The sequence below is a fragment of the Delphinapterus leucas genome, chromosome 1 (assembly GCF_059928025.1).
Source record: "Delphinapterus leucas isolate spDelLeu-1000000601 "Yukka" chromosome 1, BTC_Dleu_Yukka2, whole genome shotgun sequence".
Taxonomy (NCBI): Eukaryota; Metazoa; Chordata; class Mammalia; order Artiodactyla; family Monodontidae; genus Delphinapterus; species Delphinapterus leucas.
In genome coordinates, this window is record NC_143129.1 from 157661621 (window position 1) to 157679210 (window position 17590).

The 17590-nt window shown below is 52.1% G+C and overlaps 1 protein-coding gene across 3 annotated transcripts in view; it reads left to right on the forward strand.

Annotated features, from left to right (window-relative positions):
* RIMS3 (regulating synaptic membrane exocytosis 3) overlaps positions 1-17590 on the forward strand; it is a 42651-nt gene that overhangs the window by 8173 nt on the left and 16888 nt on the right. For 2 of the 3 annotated variants that reach the window (XM_022575396.3, XM_089895346.1), the window contains exons 2-3: positions 6669-6841; positions 12664-12911. In XM_022575396.3, the coding sequence (XP_022431104.1) occupies positions 12695-12911 (217 nt within the window). In that variant the 5' untranslated portion in view covers positions 6669-6841; positions 12664-12694. Of the gene's footprint in view, positions 1-6668; positions 12298-12663; positions 12912-17590 lie in introns of all 3 variants that reach the window. The other variant, XM_089895335.1, reaches the window with a different exon arrangement.

A 17590-nucleotide genomic window follows, 5' to 3' on the forward strand; every position in this document is an offset into this window, starting at 1 on the left:
ATAGTAGTAACACAAAATTTCTATTTCAAATAAATGCATTTAACTTAAAAGTGCCAATTTTAAGAAAATAATTAATGAGCCTTGCAGGCCTATGGAGATTTGGCATAAACCACTGAGGGACACACAATGTTGTGTGGATAATGCAAAACTGGGAAGTTGTACAGGGACATCAGGGATGTGGACCTAGATAATCTTTAAGATCCCCTCCACCTACCTGGAGAATTTGGGGGTCTCTTATGCTGTGCCAGCCTACTCCGTTCTCCTCACCTTGTGCCCTGGCTTGGGTTACTTTCAGAGAATCATGCTGTGATTGTCCTGTAGATAGGAGAACGTGGGCTGCTTGCTTGAGAGGGGGGCTTTTGGAGTTGGGGTGTCTGGATGGGGGTAGGATGCCTCTCGCCTCTGAGGCAGGACTTGGGCACTCCTGGGTGGGGGCTTTGCGGAGGGGCGCAGGAGCTGCAGACTTCACAGTCCTCTAGGTACCCATGCACAACATGGGCCTTAGGGCCTCCCAGAGGGCAGGAGTCCCAGGGTGTGCAGAGGCTATGGGGGCCATGGGTGAGGGTGAGGCTGTCGCCAGGGCTTGGAGCCCAGGGACGGCAAAGCCAGGAGGCTTTGGGGTCTCAAAGGTCCTGTTCTCCTTGCTCTCCCCTTTCCCACCTCTTTGTGCCACTCACTACCTGCCCCTGGAGATGGGGCAGCAGCCCCAGGGGGCCTCAGAGGACACAGAGGATTTATCCATAGGGCCCAAGACCAGGGCCAGGTGGGCAGGAGGAAAGTCCTGCCTGCCCCTCCCCACTCCCATGTCCACAGCGGGAGGGCAGGCCTTGTCTCCACGGGGGGTGGGGGGCCTGGGTAGTGTGGGGCGTGTGCTTGTGTATCCATGGTGAACGTCTGGGGGTCTCTGTGGAGGCATATTGTGTGTGTGTGTGCATGTGTGTAAGATAGAGAGTTTGTACGTACGTGCGTGTCCATGGTGAAAGGACCTCTGAGTGATATGTCTGAGGGTCTTTGTGGGGAGGCTCTGTGCGTTGTGTGAGTTTGGGCGTGTGTGGCAGGGTGTCTTGTGTGTGATGTGCATGTGGGTCTGTGGTGAATGTGTCTCTGTGTAATGTGTGTCTGTGAGGCATCTGGTGTGTGTATGTGTGTGTGTTGTGAGTCTTGGTGGCTTGCACGCTGGGTGTGGTGTGTGCCTGTTGTTTTGTTTGTGTCGTCGTCTTTGTAGAGCGTGTCTGGCTCTGTGGTGTGTCCGAGTGGCAGTGTGCAAGTGTGTGGCGTGCACCTGGGGCTTTGGGCTCCAGAGAGGGTGCGGGGGCCAGGGGCGTGCCCGGGGAAGGCAGAGTGCGTTGAGGGCAGTGTCTGTCTGGGCTGGGGCCGAGGGTATGCTGGCTTCCCGGGAGTGTCCCCAGGGTGGGCGGCGGGCGAGGGCGGTGCCTTCCTGCTCAGCGCGGGGCTGGTAACCGGAGCCCCTTCCCCCATGAAATATTGATCCCGCCTAGCGGCGGCCCTGGCCAAATAAGGCCAGACCCGCAGGGAGCAGGGAGAGCGGGGGGCCGGCCGCTGTCCGTGGTGCTGCCGCTTCCCCCTCGGCGGGGGCGTTGGCGCTCAGGCTGGGGCGGGACTGGGAGGGGGTGAGATTTCCCCATCTACCAACACCCTCAGCGGGGCCCCTCCCTCTGAGGATGAGCTAGCCTGTCCCTCTCACCTATCTGTCAGTTCTACCACCCTTTCTAGGAAGGGGAAACAGGGACCAAGTGAGTATTTGGCGGGGGAGGGGATCCAGTATCCCTCAGGGCTAGGGCTTGCCTGGGACAGTCCTAACTTACAAGTCCTAACTTAGTGTCTCTGTTCACTCTTTGAAAGAGTCCTAATTGCATGATAAATTATGTGCTCCCCAGCAACGAGGCTTTGCCCCAAAGACTTCTTCCCCTGCTTCTCTGCTCTGCCCCTGGGGGTTCTGTAGTCAGTGGGTGTGCAAAGCGCCGTGTGTGTGTTTGTGAGTGGGGATACTGTCTTTCCTGTGCTTGGGCTGAGCTGGAATAAGGGCTTGGGAGCCCCAGGCCCCTTGGGATCCTGAGGCAACCCAGACCCTCCCCAGGGAATCCAGCTCCCTTCTCTACCAGTCCAAATTCTGCTTTCCATTCAGGCTGTGCTTTTGTTCAGGCCTGGGCTTCCTTTGCCCTCCTGCGTCCTGGGCTGGGCAGGCCTCTCCTTGGTCTCGATGTCAGGGTGCGTAGGGCCTCCAGGTTGGCCATCTGTGTACTCACGACATCTTCTCTGAGTTCTCCTACTTTGACTTGCTGATTCATCCCTCCTTCGGTGGATTCCATTTTCCTCCTAGCCCTAACTGTAGGTATTACCTCTCACCCTTTCCTCACTCTGTACCCTCCTCCGGGCATTCTCCTTCCTTTCCACACCTCACTTTTCCCTCTTGGGAACACACCCAAATCCTGCCCACTCACACTGCTCTCCTGAACTCCAGGGAATCTGCTTACCTGTCCAACACCTCCATATGGGAGTTGCAAAATTATCTCAGGCTCATCATATCTAAAATAGGGACTCATGTTTCCCTCAAGCCAACTTTTCCCTCCAGGACCTCACGCTGTGGGGATGGCACCTGCTCACCCTTCCTGTAAATCATGTTGGATTCTGGTTTCTGCCCTTCCCCTAACCTTGTCCCATCGCTAACTCCAGGCAATCCCCCAAGCCCTCCCACGACTCTTGCACCCCTTTCCTCTTTCCACCAGCAGTGTCTGAAGCAGTGCAGCCCCTCTTACCCGCCTCCTGACTGCTCTTCCTGCTGTCAGGCTTTGCTCTGATTCTGCACCGTGTTGGATTGGTCTCTGCAAAATGTTACATCTAAACCATGTCAGATTTCACTCCCTTCAGGATTAAAGCCAAACTTCTTAGCCCTACATTCAGAGCCCTTCTTTGGCTGTTCCCAGCCTACGTTCCCAGCCCTCTCTTCCACAGCTGCACATACGTCCTGCTCCAACTGCACTGCTCTGTTCACCAGCCTCTGAACATACCATTCTTTCTCTGGACCTTCCCAGCTAGCTTCCACCTCTTTCCTGCCACCTGTACCTCTCTAAATCCCACCCACCTTTCGAGGTGCTCTGCAGAGAATTTCTCCGTGATACCTGCTCTGGTCTCCCCATCCTGAAGTGTTCACTCTTTCTGCAGAGCAGCCAGGGTGTTTTATCTTTACCTCTCAGTGCTTTGGGTGGTCCTCCGACCAGCAGCGTGGGTATCACCTGGGAGCTTGTTTGAAATGCAGACACTCAGGCTCCACCTTCCTGTGACCCATGGAATGAGAATCTGCACTTCAGGAAGATCCCCAGGTGATTTCTGTGCACATTTCAGTTTGAGAAGCACCGGATGGTGCATCCACCGAGGGCGGCATCTTGCTTCTGTTCGGGAGTGGCTTCAGCCCCAGGGTGTTTTCTAGTGGCATTCTCAAGTGCCAAGTCTAGCAGCCCCTGTCAGGCAACAGCTGCCACATCTGTCCACAAGGTATGAGAGGGGGTGGGTGATGGAGATGGTCAGGAAGCATGTGCACTCTTCCTGGATGCTTCCACCTGGAATCTATGCCCCACAAGGCTCTGGAGCTCAAGCTCTGTAAAGCCACTAGAGTGACAGGAGTAGGAATCAGTTAACAATAAAAAGACAGTTATCAAGCAGAGAGCAGAACTTTTCCCTCTTCACAACTACACATTGGTGGAAATGTCTGTTATTTTAATGTATTCCAAATAAGGTCACATCCTGAGGTACCAAGGGTTAGGACTTCAACATATCTTTTTTTTTGCAGGGGGGCGGTGCACAGTTCAACACACAACAGGCAAGGATGGTATAGGGTCTGGGGGAGCATGACGGGGACTAGCCTTGTCTGCAAAGACTCTCCTAGGACATGCCATCCAGCCTGGGACTGAGCGCTGAGTAGGGATTAGCCCGCAAAGGTGGTGCGACACAGACCAGGTCCGCAGGACATGAGGGTGGGGACGGACTGGAGAAGAGCTTTCCAGGCTAGCAGGAGACAAAGTGGCACTTTTGAGGAATGAAAAAAATGCAAGTGTGACTGGAATACGGAGGAGGGGCAGGAGTGCGAGATGAGCTGGGTCACTTCACTTGTGGGCCTTGTGAGGGGTTTTTACTTTCTCCTGAAGGAAACGGGGAGCTACGGGAGGCTGTCCCACAGGAGGGATTCATTCTGCCTTGTGAGCCATCTCCTCACAAGACTGAGCTGTCTGAAGGCCGAGTCGTTCCTCTGTGAACCCAGTTCTGAGGGAAGACTTGTGGCCATGTCCTCAGGAGGCCCCTGGCTGAGAGAAGGCACACGGCAGCCCCGTCTGAGGAAGGAAGGCCTGGCCATGCCCCAGCAGCCCTCAGTCCAAGTGGGGAAGACGAACCTTGCCCTCAGGAGCCTTGTTCTGAACAGGAGACAGGGCTCACCCAGCTCTGGGTCTGCCTCACCCTTGGGTGTCCCGAGTCCTTGGAGTCTGGAGGACACAGGTTGGGCCCAACCACCCAAGACCCTGCCTTGCTGTGAGGACTATGTCTGAGAATGTGTCCAGGGCAAGTGCGTGACCCGTATGGGCCCCTGAGGCCAGAGGCCCTGAGGCTGGGGGAGACCTGAGCACCCTGCTCTCCTCGGGAGATGTCTGGTTCTTGCCTTTGTATCGGGACCCAGTCTATCTGCTCAACCCATCCCTACCACACACTCAGAGGGCCGCCCCTTTACTGTGTGTGATGGGAGAGGCCCCCGCTGCCCAAAGCTGCCTGTCCCTTCTTGCCTGGGCTGAGTGGGCCAGGCTGGGTGGAGGAGAAGTGGGTCAGCTCAGTAGCCATGGCGACCGCAGCTGCTCCCAGCCAGCCTTCTCATCTCCTCGCCACCGACCTCACGATGACATCCTTTGTTCGGCCTGTGGGGATGGGGGCCAGAGGGGTGAGATTGGGGGCCAGAGTGTGTATGAGTGTGTGTGTGTGTGTGCAAGCTCACACAAGCGCCTGCTAAGAGCTGGGCAGGGGCCAGGAGCCAGGGTGTGTGTGTGTGTGTGTGTGTGTGTGTCTGTCTGTCTGTCTGTCTGTGTCTGCCTGCCTGTGGCTGTCAGTGTGGCTACTTCTGTGTGGATGAGTATCTTAGTGTTGTGTGTGCATGTCTGTGTACGCATGTGATTGTGTCTTTAAGTGTGTATCATTTGTGTGGGTCTGCATGGTGTGTAATCACACATTTGAAATTCTGTGCCCTGTGCCTCTCCCGGTTATGCGTAGTGTGTGTGCGAGCCTGGTTTGGAGGAGATAAAAGTCACATAACTAGGAGAGGAGCTGGCAGAGTGCTCCCTACTCAGGCTGGGTGTGCTCCCTGGGTCCAGCTTACCCTCCCCCACCACGCACCAGCTCTGTCACCCACCTGTCTCTCCCTGAGGGGGAAAGTGAAGGCTAGAAACAAGGGATACCCCCACCTTCTGTAGATGCAGGTAAAAAAAAATCAGTATTACCTCATGAGCTGGTTCTCATTAGTTGGTGAGGCAGCACTGTGTTAAGAGGGATTCTGAGGTTAAGTCTGGCCTCTGACATGGGCACAGATTGGCATGAACAACGTGGTGGGCAGCCCTAGTGCTAGATAAGGGTTGGGGCAGGGGTCTCCAATGCCAGACGCTGCATCTGCTGAGGGACCAGGAGCTGAGATGCTGGCAGGGAAAAGCACAGCTTCACATGTCAGCTCCCACCTCAACTGAGAGGTGCAGGAACCCAGATCCCACACTTATCCTGCACCCTGGGCTGGAGTGGGAGGTGATCCTATTCATCTCTGAGCCTTCCCATGAAGTGGTTGCACCTGGTTGCAATCCAGACTCACAAGCACCAACACCTGTGAAGTCCTTTACCATTTACAAAGGCACATTATGAATAGTAATAATATAATTGCCCAGCTGAGCATTTAGCATGTACCAATCCTTATTTTTGTAATATTTCATCTAAGAATCCTAAGGTGGGCATTATTATCCCAACTTGAGAGATGAGGAGCTATAGGCTCGGGGGGTTGTTAAGGAAATTGCCCTGGGTTATGTGGCTTGTAAGTGACAGGTCTAGGTTTTGAACTAAGTCTGTCTGCCTCCAAAGCCTGTGCTTTTAATTACTGTGCTTTCCTGCTCCTCATTAACCCATCTGACCCCCAGTCCAGCCCGGAGAGTCAGGCTGGGTCCAGATGGCCAGTAGACTCATTTTATAGAAGAGGAGATGAGGGCTCAGAGAAGCTGAATGACCTGCTCAGGGTCACACACTGCGGGTGGAGCCAGGAGTTGGCCCCCTGATACACCCCCAATACACACACTCCTGACTGATGGTCGTGTCACAGAGTGTCTGGGGAGGGACACAGACCCCATCGGTCAGGGGGAGGACAGAGGAAGTATAGGGTCTGAGCTCCTTAGCAGTTGGACCTGGATGAGTCCCTTGGCATTAGCACCAGCAATTTAACATTAAAGTGCCTAAAGGCAGATTAGGGGACCCAGGAGTTTGGACAAGGAGGAAACAGCATCAGAGAGTTTGAATGATTTGCTGAAGGTCACACAACTATCTCCAAAGTCTGTCTCTTTACTCCACAAGCTACTAGAATCCCTGGAGGACACATGTCCTCTCTAGCCCTTCCTCTAAGCTCCCCTTTTTCCTTCCAGACTCTTATCACATCACCTCCTCCTGGAAGCTACCCTGATTGTCTTCACCTCCTTTCTTGAAATCTGGTGTCTCAGAAGTTAACAGAAGGCTTGTGTAAATGCCCTAGGTGTGTGCTGTTGGGAGGGGCACAGCCCCCTGTGATGGGAACACCACATTCAGATTCATCAGTTTGGTGAGTTTGGGTTGTCTTCGAGGTGAGAGGTGGGGAGGAAGCACCTGACAGGTGATGTAGGACCTGGGAGTTAGGAGTCTTGGTTTGTAGCTCTGGTTTTGTCAACAGCTTTCTGTGTGACCCTGGGTGTGTCTCTTTCCCATTCTTTTTTTTTTTTTAAGATGTTAAAATTATAATGTCATATCATCACAATAATCTTTTTTTCCCCATGATTAGCTTTCTGGTTTTGTTTTCACACACACACACTGTATTTTATTTTTACAAGAGATAAATAAACTGACACCAAGCATTGTAAATGCATGACCACAACAAAAGCAACAATGATTGCAATTACCAAACACGAAACACTCTCATACTATGTCATAATATTGACATTCAGTCCAGGAATCCTCCACTGCAACAGCTCCTTTACTTTGCAGTGAAAATTGATTTGTATATTTTTTGCCTCTGAGTCCTTGTGGGATTTTTTTTTTTATTCAAACAGAAAGTCACAAAAATTATAATCATCCACATCAGTTCACTCAGTCCCGTGTCATTAATTTTTTTTTCATCTTGATCTTTTGTTAGCACTTTTATGAGCTCATCAGTTTTCCATTACTCTTTCCCATTCTGAGCCTTGATTTCCTCCTCTGCAAAATGAAAGGCTCAGGTTGGAATAGGGAGGCAAGTCAGTTTGACCTTATGAGCTGGTTCTCATCGGTTGGTGATGCAGCGCTGTGTTAAGAGGGATTCTAAGGTTAAATCTGGCCCTGATGAGAAAGAGAGAAGGATTAGTGATGTCTGCTGTGTGCAGAGGATAGGCGGAGGTGGTAAGAGCCTTAGGAATTTGCCATCCCTTACAGCCTAACAGTCCATCACTCTGTAACACATTCCTTGGTCTTTTCTGTTGAAAGGGTGGGTAGCTAGTTTCATCTTGGGCTTTTGGATAGCCTTACTGATGCTCAAAAAAGGTTTATTAACTTGGTTAGACACACGGTCAAAAGGACCAAGGGGCCCAGGGTGGCCAGGCAGAGCCTGGAGTCCTGCCATTGTCAAGAATCAGGAGAGGTTTTGGGAGCTTTTTGGGTACTGAGACCCCAGGGTAGAGGTCAAACGTTGAAGGCCAGAAAGAAAACGCTAGGCTCCTTCCTTGGGGAACTTGGAAGGTATCTGCTGGCATGGAGCTTGGCAGGAGTCGGGGGCAGTAGGAAGGGATAACTGGAGGGGACGTCCAAGCTGTGGCCATAGATGCTGCTATAGCAATAGATGGGAGTCAGCAGGGAGAACTTCAGAGTAAGATTTCTGTGACCCAGCAAGATCATGGGAGGGTTTCCTTCCATCAGGAGCCATGACCTGGATTGGGAAAGGGACAGTCCTGCTCAGAGGCAGGGAATTGTTGAAGTGACTTTTGTAGAAATTCATTCAGCAATCTTTTAGAACCACCAGGATGTGAAGTGCTGTGTTCTGTGTCCTGCCGGCCCCTCACCACTCTGTCACCATATCCAGCTGCTGGCCCTTTCCCATCCCTGTGGTCTGATGGCTGGGGGCGCTGCTGTGAGTACCACTGCCTTCCTCACAGGGGCCAGGTGGTTGGCTCTGACTGGCTCTCTGTCTTGCCCATCTTGAGCCAGGCTGGCTGCCAGAGAATCAACTAGAGCCCTAATTCTGAGCCTGCTGCTGCCATGCGTGTCAAAAGGACTCTAGAGAGCACATCCTCTGACCCCTTCAGTTTACACACAGATGAGGAACTCAGGCCCAGAGAAGGTCACACAAAGAATCTAATCTATACAGTATACATTCGAATCCCACCTCCTGATTCTGAACTCTCCCAGGCTGCCCTACCCTGGACTTGGGACCGGGGGGCAGGCCCTAAGGTCCTGGGTCCAGCGCTTTGGGTCAGTCTCAGCTCCTCCTGTCCCCTTGGGGGTAGCCCCTGCCTGCTGGGCCCTCCTAAACATTCGTCAGCTCTCCGGGCCCCCTGGGTGATCCCCGGGTGGTTAAAGATGAGAATGTGGCTGCGGATGGTGCAGAGTCCTGGACGTCAAACCGTCTGCTTGTCGGGTTCCATTCATTATTCATGAGGAAACATGAGCCCCTGGCTTGGCAGGGTCAAGAATTTTGTCCCTTCCCGTCCTTCCTTCTCTTCCCCTGGGAGCAGTGTTCTTGAGCTTCCTGTCAGCAACACCAAGGAAGCAGTTGCTTCTCCAGCTGTGGTCTGAGTGGCATCTCTGCTGCCCCTCAGATGCTCACGCCAGCCGTGGGAACCTGGGCCAGAGTGGGTTTTCTCATCACAGATACTTTGCTTACAATTTTCTCAAAGAACCTGGAGACCCGGGGCAAAGCCTGAACAGGAGGGCTGGGCCCCCCTCTTTGGGTGAGCTCTGGGGTGAAGGAGTAGGGTTTGCTGAGCATGTCTGTCTCTTCGTGGAAACAGGAGACCCGGAAACAGGAGTCCAGGCCTGGCCACTTCTTAGCTGAGTTGGATGGGCAAGGCCTTAACTTCTCTGAGACTGGGTTTTCTCATCTGTGACGTGGAGATAACTACACATGTAACAGAAATACTTTAAGGAGTAAATTAGGCTTTTGCTCTAGCTGGTTCAAAGTATCAGATAAGCCCTCTCCCACCGTCCACCAAAAGACCATGCACATACCCAAAAAAACACACAAACTGGCACTAGAATTGGAAACTAAAGAGATCATCATAGGCCCAAGTCCAGGGGGACTTTCCATTAGCTGCAAGGTTGATGGGGGATGGATGGAGAAATACAATCCGAGACTCTGCATACATCACGGCCAGCGAGAACAGTCTAGACAGCCACAAAGACGTCAAAACATGGCTTCAGCTCCTCCCTACTGTCAGCCCCCCTTCACCAGGCTGGTGGGAGCCGTGCTGATCAGGAGCCCAGGTGGCCATTCTCGGCTGTCTGGGGACTGTCTTCCTCTTCAGCTGGAGTGGTGCCTTCCCTTCCCACCCCCATCTCCCCTCTCCTTTCTATGTCCTTTTGAAAAGTCGGATTCCTCAGGGTGATGGGGCCCTGAGCCCTGGGATGGGAGCTGCCCTGGGGAAAGCGCTGGGGGCTACAGCAGAGCTGGGAAGGGCTGGGGGCGGAGCCTGCCTGCAGCTGTCTCTCCTGTACTCTGTCCGAGCCTAGGACTTTCAGCCAAGTTGTAGAGGGCGACAGCGGGAGATCCCACCTCTGCACTAAACAGAGCCACGGGTGCCTGCTGCCCTGCTCCCCGGAGTGACTTCCAGCGCCCTCTGTCCTCTTTCCTAGCACTCGTCGGAACCGCCATTAAATATTTAATTGCATAGCTAGTTATTCACTGTCTCTCCTGGACTGGAGGCTCTGGGAGGGCAGGACGAAGTTGGCCTGGCTCACTACTGTATCAATGGCACTCAGCAGAGGCCTTGGAATTTTAGGGGTTTAAATTTTTTTTAACATTTTTTTCCTCAATTTTATACTCAGAGAAAAAATATTTTTCTTTTTTTTTTTTTGGCCGCACCATGCAGCTTGCAAGATCTTAGTTCCCCAACCAGGGATCAAACCCGTGCCCCCTGCAGTGGAAGCGCGGAGTCCTAACCACTGGACCGCCAGTAAATTCCCCCAAAAATATCTTTCTAAAGTATATTATTAAGTAAAATGATGACCTTTAGCATAAATATAATACTTAAAACTTGGGATCACTTGTGGTTATCATTTTGTAATGTATAGAACTATCAAATCACTATCTTGTGTACCTGGATCTAATAGTGTTGTAGGTCAATTATACTTCAATTTTTAAAAATGAATAGATAAAAATTTTTAAATTGCCTTGATTATTTTAGGACATCCACTTGCCAGTTTCTACAAGAAAGCCAGTTAGAATATTGATTGGGACTGTGCTGAATCTATAGATTAATTTAGGAATAACTGACATTTTATTTTTGGAATAGTTTTTTTAATTGGAGTATACTTGATGTACAGTATTATATAGGTGTACAGTATAGTAATTCACAATTTTTTAAGGTAATATCCATTTATAGTTACTATAAAATATTGGCTATATTCCCTTTAGGTATTTGTTGAATGCAGCATTAGAGAGAAAATTTGTCTGCTTTGGAAAGGAATTTGGCAATATATTCCAAGAATCAGAAAAATGTTTATGCTCTCAGTATTAGGTAAGATGCTTTTGGATGTAACAGAGAACCCTGAGTCAAACTGGCTTAGGCAATGGAAAACACATTGTCTCACGTAGCAGGAAGACCAGAGAAGGCAGGCTCCAGGTTGGCCTGAGGTCCTTTCTGTCTCTGTGCCGTGCCACCCTCAGCAGCACTGGCTTCATCCTAGGGTGGGCTCTCTCTCAGGAGAGAGGTCTTAAGGGAGGAAGGGAAAAGACAGACAGACAGAGGGAGAAGCACCCACCTCTCTTGTAAGCCTGGAATCCAAATCTTGCCCTTAAGTCAGATTGGGCCAACTTAGTCACATGCCCACCCTTGGACCAGTAAGAGTTACCAAGGTGAATGCCACTCACTGATTGTTTTAAACAAATCAGGATCTGCCTCTAAAACAAGGGATGAGGTGGACAAAACCAGAGCTCCGTCAGGAAGCAGGTAGTGAAAAGCTACCCGTGGCGTTCACACTCGATAGCCCAGTCACCTCATTTCCAGGAGTTGATCCTAAGGAAATAAGCAGATAAAAATCAGTGGACAGGGCTTCCCTGGTGGCGCAGTGGTTGAGGGTCCGCCTGCCGATGCAGGGGACGCGGGTTCGTGCCCCGGTCCGGAAGGATCCCACGTGCCGCGGAGCGGCTGGGCCCGTGAGCCATGGCCGCTGAGCCTGCGCATCTGGAGCCTGTGCTCCGCAACGGGAGGGGCCACAGCAGTGAGAGGCCCGCGTACCGCAAAAAAAAAAAAAAATCAGTGTACAAAGATCTTTATTGCAGTGTTGTTTAAAAGACAGGAGAGAAAGGGAGAGACAGAGAGAGAGAGAGAGAGAGAGAGAGAGAGGGAGGAGAAAGTTGGACTTGATCTAAGCAGTAACTGTATTGAAATATTTAAGTCAGTTATAGTGCCTCCATACAATGGAACATACTGGTGGCATTTAAACATTTCTACAAAGTGTTAATAACATTGGAAAGTCTTCTGATATAACATTAAATGAAAAATAGCAGGATATAAAATTGTATTGGCAGTATGAGTTCAGTTATTTTTTGAAATGTGTGAAAAAGAGACCGGGAGGAAATCGGCTAAGATGCCTGTAGTGGCTGCCTCCCAGTAAGGGTGATTTTCCCTGCTTCTTTACACTTTTCTGTCCCACCCGCTTCAAGCAGGAGGACCCCTTCCACAGTCTGCCCAGGCTGGAGCCAGTTTTGTCCTGCCTGTTCTCATTTTTGGCTGTGAAAACAACAGTCACGCTTACTGAATATTTACTCCGTGCCTGATACCGTTCCAGGCACTTTCACCTGCGCTAATTTAATCCTTACAACAGTCCTACGAGGTAAGTGCTTTCATTTCTCATTTTGCTGAGGTGTTCACTGAAACCCCAAGATGTTCGGTCGTGAGGTCACACAGCTAGTGGGTAGAGGCCTTTGGAATTCAAGAGTGGGTCACATAACTGCACAGCCTCCGCCTTCACCGCCAAACCAGGTCACTTGTCAGGGCAGCCACATGCTAATGAGAATAGTCCCGTTCATCGAGCCAGATTCTGGGCACACCCTTTACATTGACTTGTTCATTTAATCCCCACAACCTCAGAGAGGCTGAGCGCCTTGCCCGAGGTCACACAGCTAGGAAGGGGTGGGGCGGCGGTAGAGGGGCCCAGGGTCTGACGTGGGATCCCTTTGTCTCTCCCGCTGCCCCACAGGGTTGCCTGAGGCCCTGCCGCCCCGTGGATCATGTTTAACGGGGAGCCAGTTCCAGCCTCAGCTGCGGCCTCCAGGAACGTGGTGCGGAGCTCCAGCATCAGCGGCGAAATCTGCGGACCCCAGCAGGCTGGGGACGGGACCGGGACCACCACGGCCAAGAAGCGGCGCAGCAGCCTCGGGGCCAAGATGGTGGCCATCGTGGGCCTGACCCAGTGGAGCAGGGGCACACTCCAGCTCCCCCAGGCTGGTGAGGGGTGTGGGCCCCTCACAGTGACCGGGCGCCCAGGGGCAGTTCTCGCGGGTGGGCACTCCTACCCCCACAAATCCTTATGTCACACTTACCATGTACCAGGTGCTGCTCTGGGTCTAGTACGTGTCCTACTCACTGACTCCTTCTGCAACTCTATGTGGAAGGTACTGGAGCACAGAGAAGGGAAGTAAGATGCCCCAAACTGTACAGCTAGTAGGTGGTAGAGTCTGGGTTCAAACCCCAGCATTGGGCTCCCGAGTTCGTGCTCCTAACCTTGGTACTCTGCCGCCTCTGCACAGACTTACACACTTACCAGCAGTTATCCATTAAGCAGCCATCATGCTCCTGGCACTGTGCTGAGTGATACCACAGCTTCACAGAAACATCCACGAGATCCAGCCTCACCTATAATCTTCGAGCTTCCTAAGTACAAGCAGCCGCAGACATATGTTACAAAGCCACGAGAGAGACACACACGTACAAGGACACATGCCTTGCACAATCACATAAATAGCACGCTCAGTTGCTCAGGAAACCTACCCTTACGCGCATGCACACTCAGTGGCCCGTGGTCATAGAAACACGTCACGTGTGTGTATGCATATACCTCACAAAGCCACATTCACACACCACCTTCACAGCTACCTCCTGATGAATACAACAGACTTTCTCAGACACCTGGTTATAGAATCCTACTTATGCTCAGCCTGGCGGGTGACCCACCTTGTCGCACACAGTCACACCTGGAGCTCACGTCACAGGGGAGCCAGCTGCCCCCACCAAGACCTCCTCACTGTGTGGCATCAGCCCAGACACCAGCTGGTTTTGTTTTAAAACCTCTTCCTGCTTATTCTGCTCAGAGTAACAACTTCCCTAAGAAACCTTCAAATAGGCAGCTTTGTGGGGGTGGTGAGGTGTGGGGCACTGGAGGATCCGGGGAGAATGCCCATCAAGGCTCCCAGCTGGGGCTGGGGCTGGGGGACTTCTCCAGGTCTTAAAATAGATTTTTACAAAGCCCTCCACAGGAGCATGTGGGATGGTCTTTTCCAGCAATCAAGCTGCGATATGGTTTCTGGCTCAGAGAAGTGCTAGATGGGGAGGGGGCTTGAGATTATGAGTGCCCCAGGATGAGCATGGCCCCTGTGAATATGCTTGACACTAGGGAGTCAGGAAGATGGGGATCTAGGAATCCAGGAGTTGGGCTGGGACAGGACCAACGGGGTGGCATTAAGGTTGGGGGACTAGGATTGGGAGGGCCCCCAGGAGTCTGGCTTCAGGAAACCAAGCCCTGCTGATTCAGCTTCAGACCCAAAGGTCTCTTCATGCCCAAATGATTTGGAGGGACGGTCTTCCAAGGCCAGGACAGGTGCCTGAGTCACTGTGAGAATATCAGTGATCTGCCTGGGACTGTCCACCTACCTAGGCTCCACAGTCAGCAGGCGGGGATTGGAGCAGACACCAGGATGACCTCCAGCCTTGAGGGGAAATGAACGATGATGGGGCTTCCAGATAACTTGTCTCTGCGGTATGCAAGGGCATGGCTGAATGCCTGGGGAGCCAGGGGAATTGCCCACTGCCCTTCTAACCAAAGGTCTCTCTGAATCATCCAGTTGCCAAATGTCAGAGCAGGAAGGGGCCCTGAGGATCTGGAGATCTTCTGGTCTGATGTACTCATTTTATTGATGAGGCATCTGAGCCTGGAGACTAGAAGGTACTTTTTTGGAGAAGGACTTCAAATTGGCCTTCAGAGATACACCCTGTCATTTACTAGCTGGGCAACTTGGGCAAGTTACTTCACCTCTCTGAGCCCGCTTCCTCATTTGTAGAATAAGGACAATAATACATGCCTTGCTGCGTGGTCCAGGGGATTGAATGAGATAGGATGTGTAAAGGTATCCAGCCTCTTGCCTGGCACGTATTAGACACTTGGTAAATTGTTGGTGTTATTATTACCCATGGTCACACAGTAGGGCCAAAAAGAAGTGACTTCTCTGGCCTCCACAGCTCTGCCCCTTGCTTGTAGAATACTCCTCTCCTCTTCATAATTACTTGTCCCCATTTTGTTCTCCCAGGCCTTGAGGTTGCCAGTGTCCCAGCTTAAAGCGCCATCCTGGGTCTGACCTCAGAGGGAGGTATGGGGCCGATCACTGAGGGCATTGGCCCCGGAAACTCTGTTCTGGAATAAGATCCTAGCAGGGTGACCCTGCTGCCCCTGGTGGGATGGCTCAGTTCCCTGCAGGGCGGGGCTGTGTGGAGTGGGGAGGAACTCCTCTCCAGGACCCAGTCTCCTGGGCTATGAGTCTGCCCTTGCCAGGTCCTCCATACTGCTCATTGGCTTGAGCCTCACCCATCCTATCCTCTTTGTTTCAAAGCCTGTTCTTTTGCGCCAGCCTCCCCTCTAGTTCCCCTGCCTTCTGCCTGCCCCTTCCATTTTATTCCTTATGTTGCCCTAGAATGGCCTTCCAAAAACTCACCCTGAAACTTTAGAGGACTAGTCCTGGCTCTAACTCCTCATGGGACCTTGGCAGAGTCACTTTCCCACTGGGCCTCAGTTTCCTCTTCTGTAAAATGGAGCTTCCTTCTAGATTTAACATTCTTTAAGTTGTGGGAGCAGAGAGGAAGATGGGGTCAGATCTTTGGACTCCCAGGACACAGGTGGGTTCTGGCCTGGCCTTAGGCTGGGTCTACACAGGGCCATCCTGGGCTGTCCTTGCCTTTGCCCAAATGGAGCTTCTCTTTTCAGTACCAAGGACAGTGGCTCTCCCCTTCTAGTCTCTGGGCCCTGGACCGGGGTGGGGCGAGGGCTCAGGATCATTGCAGGAGGTCCCATGGGGAGTGCTGCTGGAGGCTGTGTTTTCCTCTCCCTTGTTCATGGTGGGACAGATGGGATGGTCCCTGGAGTCTTTTGGTCTCCAAGGACCACAGAATTATTGCAAGCAACTTCGTCCAGTTCTCTAGGGAGAGAGGCTACATGAAGTTACTCCCCAGATCGACAGAGTTCAGAGACTGGACAGGTATGAAACCAGTAGAGGAATTTTCTCTGAGTTTGCAAGACCTTCCTCCTTACCCAGAGACATGGAACTTAATCTCTGCTGAATCACATCTCAAAACAATGTGGAGTTGGTGGAGGGGAGTGAAAAGTAGCATATCAGTGAACTGGGAGTCAGTGGGCCTAGGGTCTAGCCCCAGCTCTATGGGTGCTTGGACTTTAGGTTCCCCATCTGGGAAATGGCACTTCAGCATTCTGTAACTTCCCTACCCAGGGGCTCACAGTAGGTTGGGCAGATCAAAGAAGGTAAATTTTCTCCCAAATGGCTCAAAGCTTTCCTAAGCTCTAGAAGACGGGGGATTGGGGTCACGAGGTGGTGAGGCTCTGACTTCAGCTCAGGGTGTATGTTGGGGGGGTTTGAGGAGAAGGAGGGTGAAGTGTGGCCCCCACAGGCCCTTCTGTCTTCTAATCAGATTAGAGGGCATGTGGCAGTTAGGAGCAAGGGACAGGGCAAGTCCACCCTACCCACAATTATTGCCCAGCCCTCTGTGTGTGGTGGGTCACACACCATTTGTGGGTTTGCATCTATGTGTGTGATTGAGCGGATGGGTTCAGCTCCTGGTATTATTATGGTGTGGAGGTCACATGTGTGTGGCAGGCTGTGTCATGTGTACGTATGACTAAGACTTGGTAAGACCATTTGTGGCTGTGTGACTGTTATATGAACATACACACGACCTTGTATGTGAGATAACTGTATAAACATATGTGATTGTTGGCACTCGTGTGTCTGCTTACGCCTGTGCGAAAGAAATATGCATGAGCTAATAAGACTCTGTGTGGGGGAGACGGTGTGTGTAAGAGAGACAGACACGTTGATGGTCTCACTGATTGCTGGTTAGTAGCTGTTCCAGTATCCCAGAAGCTGGGGTGGTTCCAGAGGAGACATTCCTCCTTACAGCACCCCACTCCCAGTCCCCCCATCCTGTCCTCTCAGCCTTTCCTCTCCCGGTGGGGCTTCCTGAAAGATAAGTAGGGCAAAGCAGGAGGAATAAAGGCCCCCTTCTCCCAGGCTGGGGTCTCGAACATCCCCTCCCGACTCACCGTTGGGTGTTAGTGGGAGAGCGAATTTCCAAGGTAACCAGCTCCCCCTTCCCCGCTGCTTTCAGGGGCTGTGCTGCCTGCCTCACCCTGGCCTCTCCCCATCCCTGTAAGCAACTCCACTCTTAATTTGCCTGGGCCTCTAACCAGTGACAGCAAAAGGCTCCTTTGGTATAGTCCCTATCTGAGCGTCACTTCCCTCCCCGTCAAACTCCTCAGGCAGCCAAGCTTCAGGAGGGGAAGTCCCTGAAAACCCACAACCTGTCTTCTGTCCGCCCCCCCCGCCAGGCAGAGAGAGTGTCTAAAGGGACCACACTGCAATGCTGAGGAGGTTGCCATGGAAACCCAGGCAGGATGGTGCCGCTGCTAGGAGAGGCAAAGTGCCCTATGTTCCATGCAAGGCTGAAGAGGGGACCTAGGGGTAGAGGGCCCCCCGAACAGGAGCTACAGAGACACTGGGGGTGAGCTGTCACCACACAGCTTCTGAGGTTCTTCTGCAGACCTCTCCCTCAAAGCCAAAGTCAGTTCAGGTCAGCCTAGGAGTCTCTCTCTCAGTCTTATTTTTCTAGTGGCTTCTCCGCCTCTC